Source organism: Zootoca vivipara, chromosome W, assembly GCF_963506605.1.
Source record: "Zootoca vivipara chromosome W, rZooViv1.1, whole genome shotgun sequence".
Classification (NCBI taxonomy): domain Eukaryota; kingdom Metazoa; phylum Chordata; class Lepidosauria; order Squamata; family Lacertidae; genus Zootoca; species Zootoca vivipara.
The window spans coordinates 5,939,393-5,951,234 of record NC_083293.1 but is presented as its reverse complement, the minus strand read 5'-3'; the positions used below and the strand labels follow the sequence as shown (position 1 = coordinate 5,951,234).

The following is an 11,842-nucleotide window of genomic DNA, read 5'->3' as shown; positions in this document are numbered from 1 at the left end:
GTTGTTGGATCGTTCAAATAGCACCTGCAGAGTCGAAGAGGTGCCCGTTGAGCCTCAGAATGAGTTACTGCTCTAGAACTGGTTTCCCTCCCAGCAATAAGCCTGTGCAGAACTCTGTCAGAAATGAATCATAGAATCATAGAATCATAGAGTTGGAAGAGACCACAAGGGCCATCCAGTCCAACCCCCTGCCAAGCAGGAAACACCATCAAAGCATTCCTGGCGTATGGCTGTCAAGCCTCTGCTTAAAGACCTCCAAAGAAGGAGACTCCACCATACTCCTTGGCAGCAAATCCCACTGCCGAACAGCTCTCACTGTCAGGAAGTTCTTCCTAATGTTGAGGTGGAATCATAGAATCATAGAGAATCATAGAGTCATAGAGTTGGAAGAGACCACAAGGGCCATCCAGTCCAACCCCCTGCCAAGCAGGAAACACCATCAAAGCATTCCTGACAGATGACTGTCAAGCCTCTGCTTAAAGACCTCCAAAGAAGGAGACTCCACCACACTCACAAATGTGAGGATATTTCGTGTTTCTGAAGGTTTTCTGTGTAAAGATCTTGTTAATTCAGGCAGGGAGTGGAGCAGGATGTGGATTTGGGGGGACATTATCCTTAGATCTCCTGCTCTGCAGATGCTGCTCATCTAACTTACTACCACCCTTCTTTCCCTCCTCTTCCAGGATTTCTTGACGGACCTCATGATGTCTGAGGTGGACCGATGTGGCGAAAATGAGCACCTTATTTTCCGAGAGAACACCCTCGCCACAAAAGCGATCGAGGAGTACCTGAAGCTGGTGGGGCAGAAGTACTTGCAAGATGCCTTAGGTAGGTAGGGGGAGTGTCGGTACCTCTCTGGGTTTCATCAACAGAAGCTTTCTGGTTTGGGGCCAGGATCCAGGCTCCAGGGAGCCTCAGTGCTTTACAGATAATTAAGAATAGTCGTAAGGAACCACACCAAAGAGATGGGTTTCAATCACACTGCTGACTCATGTCAAGTTTGTGGTCTACCAAAGGATCTAGGAGTCTTGGTAGACCACAAACTTGACATGAGTCAGCAGTGTGATGCAGCAGCTCAAAAAGCCAATGCAATTCTGGGCTGCATCAATAGGAGTATAGCATCTAGATCAAGGGAAGTAATAGGACCACTGTATTCTGCTCTGGTCAGACCTCACCTGGAGTACTGTGTCCAGTTCTGGGCACCACAGTTCAAGAAGGATACTGACAAACTGGAACGTGTCCAGAGGAGGGCAACCAAAATGGTCAAAGGCCTGGAAACGATGCCTTATGAGGAACGGCTTAGGGAGCTGGATATGTTTAGCCTGGAGAAGAGAAGGTGAAGGGGTGATATGATAGCCATGTTCAAATATATGAAAGGATGTCATATGGAGGAGGGAGAAAGATTGTTTTCTGCTGCTCCAGAGAAGCGGACACGGAGCAATGGATTCAAACTTCAAGAAAGAAGATTCCACCTCAACATTAGGAAGAACTTCCTGACAGTAAGAGCTGTTCGACAGTGGAATTTGCTGCCAAGGAGTGTGGTGGAGTCTCCTTCTTTGGAGGTCTTTAAGCAGAGGCTTGACAGGCATATGTCAAGAATGCTTGGATGGTGTTTCCTGCTTGGCAGGGGGTTGGACTGGATGACCCTCGTGGTCTCTTCCAACTCTATGATTCTATGATTCTATGAATAGGGACAGAAGTAAGGTCCTGCACTTGGGAAGGAAGAACCAGATGCACAAATATATAGGATGGGGAACACCTGACTTGCTAGCAGTACAGGTGAAAATCATCTAGGGGTTTTGGCGAATCACAAGCTTAACGTGAGTCCAGACTGTGACGCAGCAGCAAAAAACGCTAATGCTACTCTAGGCTGCATCAACAGAGGTATAGGGTCCAAATCATGGAGAGTAATAGCACCACTCTCTTCTGCCTTGGTCAGACCACACCTGGAGTCCTGTGTCCAGTTCTGGGCGCCACAATTTAAGAAGGATGTTCACAAGCTGGAAGGTGTGCGGAGGACGACGACCAGGGTGATGAAGGGTCTGGAAACCAAGCCTTATGAGGAAAGGTTGAGGGTATTTAGCCTGGAGAAGAGAAGGCTGATAGGAGATACAATACAGTGGTACCTCGGGTTACGAACGCGATCCGTTCCGGGTCGCCGTTCGCAACCCGAAAAGTTCGTAAACCGAGCCTCCATTTTGCGCATGCGCAAAGCGCTATTTTTTGCGCTTTGCGCATGCGCAAATGCGCGGGGCGCTTCTGCGCACGTGCGCGGGGCGAAAATACTTCCGGGTTTGCGCAGTTCGTAACCCGAGTTGTTCGCAGCCCGAGGTACGACTGTAGCCATCTTCAAATATCTGAAGGGCTGTCACATGGCAGGTGGAGCAAGCTTGTTTTTTGCTGCTCCAGAGGGTAGGATCCAAACCAGTGGATTCGAGACAAGAAAGAAGATTCTGATTAAGCATTGGGGAGAAGAGTAAGAGCTTTTCAGCAGGAGAACAGACACCCTCGGAAGGTAGAGGACTCTCCTTCGCTGGAGGTTTTTAAGCAGTGTTTGGATGGCCACCTGCCACGGGTACTTTAGCGGTGATTCTTGCGTTAGAGAGGGTTGGGTTATTTTTATTTTTTTTAATAATCTTTTTATTACTTTTACAACAACTAAACATCACATGAAAAAGAAATACTGTAAATCAAAACCTTAAAACAACTATATAGACAATCCGCATTGAATCCAAAATATGGCACTACTAGAATCCCCTGACTTCCCTCCACCTCACACCCCGCCCCCCGGTTCCCTTGTTCATGCATGTCCATAAATTCTTTACCTCCTTTTACCTTCCAATTTTATACCTTATCTGTTATATTACAAGCATTTTTCAAAATCCTGCTAATGTATTAACTTGCATCCCCTGCTTTTGTGTATATGCAATAAACATTTCCCAATCCTTAAAAAAAATAAATTGTCTTCTTGGTTTCTAATTCTCCCGGTTAATTTAGCCACTCCCACGTATTCCATTAACTTAGTTTGCCAATCTTCTTTAGTAGGGACTTCTTCTTTCCAGCGTTGTGCTAATAATATCCGAGCGGCCGTTGTTGCATACATAAACAAATTCTTGTATTTTTTCGGTAAGTCCAATCCTGTGGTAGCAAATAAAAAAGGCTTCTGGTTTTTTAATGAAGGTTGTTTTGAACATTTTTTTTCAATTCATTATATATCATTTCCCAAAATTTCTTTATAACCTTACATTGCCACCACATATGGTAAAAAGTGCCCTCCGCTGCTTTACTTTTCGAACACTTATTATCTCTTGTTTTATACATTTTTGCCAATTTAACCAGAGGTAAAGGTAAAGGGACCCCAGACCATTAGGTCCAGTTGCGGACGACTCTGGGTTCACGGCGCTCATCTTATAACATTTTCGTATAATTTTCTTTAAGTAAAATACAGGCTGTAAATTTCATGTCATTCTTCCATAATCTTCCCCAATCAATCATTTGAATGTTATGTCCCACATCCTTTGCCCATTTTATCATAACGCATTTAACCTCCTCATCCTTAGTTTCCCATTCCAACAACACATTGAAATAAAAACATCATTTTTGGCAATACGTTCATCTTAATTACTAAAACCCTTCCCAATAACGACAAATTCATTCTTCCCCAAATCTCTAAATTCCTTTAATTTCTTTCCATATTTTTTCATAATCGTCTTTAAATAAATTTATATTTTTTGCTGTTAACCGAATCCCCAGATATTTCAATTTTTTATATACATTTATTTCATCCTCTGTTGCATCTCTTTTTTTATTTTGCTCTGAGACATTTTTAACTAAGAGCTTGGTTTAGTTTTTATTCAGTTTAAAACATGATACTTGTCCAAATTCCTGTATTTTTTCTAACACTTTCAATATTGAATTTATAGGGTCTTCCACCGTGATCACCAAGTCGTCAGCAAATGCTTTCAATTTATATGACTTCTTACCTATTGTTATTCCTCTAATGATCTCATCTGTCCTTATATTTCTCACCAGTACTTCCAATACAGTACTAGAATAAACAATAATGGTGGCAGGGGTTTATCCCTGTCTAGTCTCTTTCATTTTGCATTCTTCTGTAAGAGTATTGTTAATTATTAATCTTGCTTGCTGTTCAGAATAAATAGCTTCTATTCCTCTTTTAAATAGCTCTCCAACATTCATTTCCTCCAGGGCTTTCAGCATATAGGCCCCTGAAACATTATCAAATGCTTTTTCAGCATGAAGAAACATCATGGCTGCCTGTTTTTCATTTCTCACTTCCAAGTATTCAATAATAGCAATAACATACCCTTCTTCTGTTGACCTGGAAGAAATCCTGTTTGATCTTGATGAATTATTTCTAATAATGCACCTTTCATTCTATTAGCTAATATATTCACAAACCATTTTTAATCACGATTTAATAATGAAATTGGTCTGTAATTTTTAACCTCCAATCTGTCTGTCTCTTGTTTTGGAATTAAGGTAACGAAAGCCTCTTTCCAAGTCTTTTGTATTTTCCCTGCATTTAGGGTTTCATTCATTTCAATTTGTAGAGGTTGAATTAAATATTTTATGAAAAAATAATAATACCAATATTTTGCTGCTAATCCATCTGGTCCTGGTGATTTCCCTATTTTTGCTTGTTTAATAGCATCTGGGACCTCTGAGGCATTAATTGGTACATTTAATATAATTAATTTTTCAGTTGGTATTTTTGGTATTTTGTTTTGTTGTATATATCTTTCAGTTTCTGTTTTCTTTTCCGGTCCAGCTCTAAATAGGTCTGTAAAATATTTAATAAATTGATTTCTAATCTCTCTCAGATTATCAATTGTTCTTCCTTCTATGGTACTTTAATTTTCTTTATCAAATTATTTGCCTTTCTTTTATTTAATTGTCAATTAAATAAATTAACTGGGCACCACAGTTCAAGAAGGATACTGATAAGCTGGAACGTGTCCAGAAGAGGGCAACCAAAATGGTCAAAGGCCTGGAAACGATGCCTTATGAGGAACGGCTTAGGGAGCTGGGTATGTTTAGCCTGGAGAAGAGAAGGTTATGTCATATAAAGGAGGGAGAAAGGTTGTTTTCTGCTGCTCCAGAGAAGCGGACACGGAACAACGGATTCAAACTACAAGAAAGAAAATTCCACCTAAACATTAGGAAGAACTTCCTGACAGTAAGAGCTGTTCGGCAGTGGAATTTGCTGCCAAGGAGTGTGGTGGAGTCTCCTTCTTTGGAGGTCTTTAAGCAGAGGCTTGACAGCCACCTGTCAGGAATGCTTTGATGGTGTTTCCTGCTTGGCAGGGGGTTGGACTGGATGACCCTTGTGGTCTCTTCCAACTCTATGATTCTATGATAATTTCTCAATTCATCACCATTGAATATAGTGTTTGTAATATTTTTATTGCTTGTTTTATTGTTTTTTCCCCTGGTGTTTTTTTTTTTTTTACTAATTCTTTTTCTTCTGTGATTAATTCTTCTAGAATTTCTTTTTTCTTCTGTTCCCTAATCATTTTTTCATATGCATTTTGATTTATTAAAAAAAAACAACCCTCTAATTACTGCTTTACTGGCATCCCATACTATTCTCATGCCTGTACCTTTATCAGAATTTAATTCAAAATAGTATTTTAGAACTTTTTCCACTTTCCCTACAATCTCCTGATTATCTAACAATTCTTCATTTAATCTCCATCGAAATATTGTATTTCTTTCTCGTTTACTTCTAAAATTATTGAATTGTGATCCTAGAGAGTTCCTGGTAGTATTTCTGCTCTTTTAATCATTAAGGATATTTCTTTTCAGACCCATACCGAGTCGATCCAGGTGCTGGATTTGTGCACTTCAGAATAGAAAGTATATTCTCTATCCAGCGGGTGTTTAAATCTCCAAATATCAATCAAATTTAAATTTTCTATCCTATTAAAAATGTCCTTGGTAGTTTCCCTTCTTTAGTTTCTGATTTTCTTATGGTTCTATCCATTTCCTTTTTCTTTTTTTTAAATAGATATTTATTGATTTTCACAGTAGAAAAAGGGTTTACAGAAAATTAGAAGGGTGGGGGAGATATGAATACAAAAAAGTAAAAGTACAAAAATCAAGAAAAGCAGAAAAAACCACAAAGTAAAAAAAGTTAAAAACTGTATAACTTATCTTTATCACAGTGTATATTGGGACCTCCTTGGGTTCCCATCCCTGTGTTTCTCAAGCACACTTCTAGTTTAGCAAATTCTACCTCTAAATATTCACTTTTAATACTAAATTTCTTATTTTCTATTATAGGATAGCCTCTTTTACCTAATCCACAGATTTATTTACCACTTAATTTCTATTCTTAAAATATTACTTTAGCGTAATTTTTTAAATACAATTTAAAATCTTTCCACTCTTCTTCAATTGCTTGTTCTCCCCGGTTGCGGATTCGTCCGGTCATCTCTGCCAGTTCCATAAATTCCATCATCTTCATCTGCCATTCATCAATCGTAGGTAACGTTTGCTGCTTCCAGTATTTAGCAATCAAAAGTCTCGCTGCTGCGGTGGCATACATGAAAAAAGATACCTTTCTCTTGGGAATCTCCTTCCCTACAATGCCCACTAGGAATGCCTCTGGTTTCTTCGCAAATGTGCCTTTTAGCACTTTCTTAAGTTCATTATAAATCTTATTCCAGAAGTCATTCACCAGTGGACATGTCCACCACATGTGGTAAAATGAACCTATTTCTTTCTTGCATTTCCAACATTTATTATCATTGTTGTGGTAAATCTTTGCTAGCTTTTCTGGTGTAAGGTACCATCTATACATCATTTTCATTATATTCTCCTTTAATAAACTACACGCTGTTCTATCCATTTCCAGTGAAACTATTCCATTCATATCTCCCATTCATATCATCTTCGGACCCATATATTCGAAAAGTTTATTGTCTAAATTTATTTTAAAAACTCACTTTTTTCATTAGGGGCATAAATTCCAACTATTACAATCTTTTCAGTATACATTATGATTTGCACGGCTACTACCCTTCCTTGCTCATCTTTAAATAATAATTTTGGTTCTCATTTTAGTCTAATATATATAACCACTCCTCATTTTTTAGTTTTCTCTTAAGTTACAAATTCCATTCCAATCCTCTTATTTATCAAAATTCTCTTGTGTCTTTTAGCCATGTGTGTTTTCTGCAAGCAAATAATATCTAAATTCTGTTTTAATATTACATGTTCAATTCGATTTGTTTTTCTTTTATTATTTAATCCATTAACATTCCAACTTAATTATCTTCAAATCAGCCATATTTATTTCTGTTATTACATTCTTGTCTTGTCTTTTTTACCTTTTTTCTTTTGCTTTCCCCCCTCCTCTTCTTCTTCTTGGCTACCTACACTTTCTTATCAAAATAAAAAAAAATCCTTCACTAGCACCTTAAAGACCAACTAAGTTTTTATTTTGGTATGAGCTTTCGTGTGCATGCACACGAAAGCTCATACCAAAATAAAAACTTAGTTGGTCTTTAAGGTGCTACTGAAGGAATTTTTTTATTTTGCTTCGACTCAGACCAACACGGCTACCTACCTGTAACTACACTTTCTTATGTTACTTCTGGTTCTTGTCCTCCTACAGCTCCCTCAAGTAATTATCCCACTTCTCCAAGATCTTTGCTATATCTTCTCCAAAACTTATCTGCATCTTCCAAATCCCTAAATCTGAATTTTTTATCCTTAGAAGTGAAGGATGGTCCTTCTGGGAATTCCCATCTGTATCGTATCTCATTTCTTCTTAAAGCATCCATTATATATTTATAACTAATGTGTTTTTTAAGAAGACGAGCGGGGATTTTTTTAAAGCAAAATAATATTTGTTCCACCTATTTGAAGTTTATTAGTGTACTTGGTTTGGAAAATTTTATCCTTTATATATCCTGAATTTTAAAAGACCTGGCAATCCCATGGTAACTTCCTAATATTTGCTGTTTTGGATCTAACTCTGTAGATCTTGTCCACTGAGCTATCAAAAACTCCTTCATCAATTCCCAACCACTCAGCCATCACTTCAATTAGATATTCTCTTAGATCCAACCTTTGGCCCTCCAGATGTTTTAGACTACAATTCCCATTATCCCTAACCACTGGTCCTCTTAGCTAGGGAGTTGTAGGCCAAAATATCTGGAGGGCTACAAGTTGGGGGTGCCTGAGCTAAAGCATCCCAAGCCATTTCTTGGGTTGTACATACTCCATCTACATCTGTCTTTAATTTTCCTGATCTTTTTTCAGGCTTCTTCATTCACTTGTTTCATTTTCTCTTCCATACCTTTTACACAAATGCCTCGCGCAACAGAAAACTCGCTAGACGAATGCCTCGCGCAACAGAAAACTCGCAAGACAAATGCCTCGCGCAACAGAAAACTCGCTAGACGAAAACGTCTAGCGATTCTTTGTTGCCTCGCAATACAAAGCTTTCTATGGCCGCATCTCGCAAGATTTTTTTTTTTGCCGCTTTTTTTTCTTTTCCGTCTGCCGTTTCTTTCCGCAAGACGAAAAGCTTGCTAGACAAAGCGACCCGCAGAACAAATTATTTTCGTCTTGCGAGGTACCACTGTACGACCGTTTGCACCTTTGTAGTTCTCACATTCAAGTCTTTAATTTGGCCTATTGCTTCTAACATTATATTTGTATTCTTATCTTTTTTATATAAAAAATGAATTTATTGAAGATTTTCCAACACACACACACACACAAATACAAAAACAAAAATGCAAAAAAATATATATCAAACACAAAATCTCTAACTTAAATCTTAATCATCACCTTTTGGACTCCCTCAACCTCCCCCACCTTGGGTCCCTGTTACAATATTGTTTAGACAGTATTCATTGTAATTTTACTAATCTTACATATTATTCTCTCAATTCTTTGTTCTTATTTTCAACCCTTCTTTCATATATTATTGCAATCACCTTTATCTAATATTTCAAATCAAATATTTCTAATTCCCTTTCTTCATTCTATAACTATTTCCCGTCTGCCTATAATTTTTATTAACAACGAATCACCATTCTAGTATTAACTCTTAAATCAGATATTATTTCAAACCATTATAACTTTGCTCCCCCCTCTTCCCCCAAATCCAGATTTTCCAGAAGCTTACAGCAAAGTCCATATAACACACCAGTATAAGGCCATTCCATATCATCCATCTCTATCAACATTTACATTCTATTAACCCACTCCCACCCTTTCCCAAAGCTTCCACAAAGCCCTTTCCTCCCACTTCTGCAGTTTCCCACCTATGCCTTTCTGTCTACCTTCCCAGAGGGTACCCTCTCCTCCCTTATATTTGTATTCTTATCAGTCTGGGTTGCTAATGCACCAACAGCCTCCTTTCTTTCACTACCCACTTCCTTTTTAAATTCTGCAAATAGTTAAGCAAGTTCAGATTTAGCCTCTTGTATTGAGGCTTTTCTGCCTTGAATTGGCTGTGTATATGTATATGCATTTTTCCTGGTGAATTTCTGTTTGTTCCTTGGAAGTATTTCCATACCACCTAATTACAATACCTAATAAAAATAAAATAGAAACGGAGGGAGGTATCCCACATCCTGTATTTGTGCACCCGGCTATTCCTGCCTAAGTGCAGAACCTTAACCTTTGTTTGCTACGGAGATTCGTTTTGTTTGTTTTGACCCTGAACTCGATCCATCCTGTTAAGGTCATATTGAGACCCTTACATGGTCCCGGCCGCGGGATCACATTCATCCAGTGCTTTACCAGCTGCACTGGCTCCCGGTGGAGTACAGGATCAGGTTTAAGGTGCTGGTTTTGACCTTTAAAGCCCTATGCGGCTTGGGACCCTCGTACCTACGGGGCCGCCTCTCCTGGTATGCCCCGCGGAGGACCTTAAGGTCCACAAACCACAATATTCTGGAGATCCCGAGCCATAAGGTGGCTAGATTGGCCTCTACTAGAACCAGGGCCTTTTCAGTACTGGCCCCAACTTGGTGGAACGCTCTTTTTCCCAGGAGACCAGGGCCCTGCGGGATTGGTCATCTTTCCGCAGGGCCTGCAAGACAGAGCTGTTCCGCCTGGCCTTTGGGTTAGACTCAGCTTGACCCCTGTGTTTTTCCTCCCTCATGGCTTGGATTTATGGACTACTTGTAATGAGATTCCACCTCAACATTAGGAAGAACTTCCTGACAGTAAGAGCTGTTCGGCAGTGGAATTTGCTACCAAGGAGTGTGGTGGAGTCTCCTTCTTTGGAGGTCTTTAAGCAGAGGCTCGACAGCCATATGTCAAGAATGCCTTGATGGTGTTTCCTGCTTGGCAGGGGGTTGGACTGGATGGCCCTCGTGGTCTCTTCCAACTCTATGAGTCTATGAGGCTGCACTTTAAATTTTAATACTGTATTTTAATCTGTATTTTAATTCATTGTTTTTGTGTTTTATTGCGATTCTGTTGGTGTCAGCCGCCCTGAGCCCGGTTTTTGGACTGGGGAGGGCGGGGCATAAATAAAAATTTATTATTATTATTATTATTATTATTATTATTATTATTATTATTATTAAAGTGGCAAAGCAGAGCAAACTCCCTGCCTGCCTGCCAACTTGAAGCACACTGATCAGGTCACTGCATTCCAAGTTTGCAAAGCTCAGTTTTCTCGTGATTCTCCTTATGATCTATCTATCTATCTATCTGCTTATTTCTCGTCCTCCTGGTGCTTTCAGGCGAGTTCATCAAGGCACTGTACGAATCGGACGAAAACTGCGAGGTGGATCCCAACAAGTGCTCCTCTTCAGACCTCCCAGAGCATCAGAGCAACCTGAAGATGTGCTGCGAGCTGGCCTTCTGCAAGATCATCAACTCATACTGGTCAGTGGACGGGGACCGATGCAGCGGGGTGCTAGAAGTGAGGGCCCCGGGGGGGCAGAATACATCCCTATCGCCACCGCTTTGTGACCAAACGAAAACAAAAACACACACGTCCCCTCTGGCAAAAGATAGATAAATCAGCGAGTTAATTTCCGTCGTGAACTAACTCTGTATTCACCTTGGTGTCTCCAAGGTGTTCAGGACTACAAATCCCATCAGCCCAGCCAGCAAGAGTTGTAGTCCAAAATACCAGGAAAGCACTCGGTTGCCAAAGCGCCGACACTGACAGCCATTTTTGGTTAGGCTGTGTTCTATTAATCATTGTGTTCAAGGGTGGATAGGGCCAGGCCTGTTTTCCTTTTCTGTAAATAACTTGTATTGGTTTTCACAGGTTTTCACATATTGTGTGTGTTTGTGTGACACTCACATCTAGGCATAGCTGCCAAGTACCCCGTTTTCCCCGGGAAACCCCCGTTTTTACTTACCTTTTCCCGGCGGTCCCCCGTAGCACTTTGTCTCCCGTTTTTCTCCGTTATTTTCTCCTGCCGGCGGCCATTATTTTTTTTTCTGATTTGCCCTTCTATGGGCACCAAAAATGGCCGGCGGCGGCTTCAAAAGTAGCTTCTACGCATGACCGGAAGTCCATAGACACGACTTCCCGTGTCGCCCCGCCCATCTATGGGCACAAAAAAATGGCCGACACCGGAAGTTGCGTCGCCGCACTTCCGGTCATGTGTAGAAGCTACTTTTGAAGCCGCCGGCGGCCATTTTTGGTGCCCATAGAAGGGCAAAGCGACGTCGACGCAACTTCCGGTGTCACAGCCGGTCCCGGATTCTGCAGTCCGGGACTTGGAAGGTAAGTCGTGGCTCCACCCCCACCCCCCAAGAATTATGGGAGCTGCAGTTGGTTAAGGGCTTGCGGGTTGATAGGAGACTCTCCATTCCCCTCCCAGAGCTA

The 11,842-nt window shown here is 40.4% G+C and overlaps 1 protein-coding gene across 2 annotated transcripts in view; it reads left to right on the top strand.

Annotated features, from left to right (window-relative positions):
* Positions 1-299: 299 nt before the first annotated feature.
* LOC132591434 (disabled homolog 2-interacting protein-like) overlaps positions 300-11,842 on the top strand; it is a 52,224-nt gene continuing 40,681 nt past the window's right edge. The window contains exons 1-2 of one of the 2 annotated variants that reach the window (XM_060270011.1): positions 300-828; positions 10,740-10,884. In XM_060270011.1, the coding sequence (XP_060125994.1) occupies positions 702-828; positions 10,740-10,884 (272 nt within the window). In that variant the 5' untranslated portion in view covers positions 300-701. The remainder of the gene's footprint in view (positions 829-10,739; positions 10,885-11,842) is intronic. The other variant, XM_060270010.1, reaches the window with a different exon arrangement.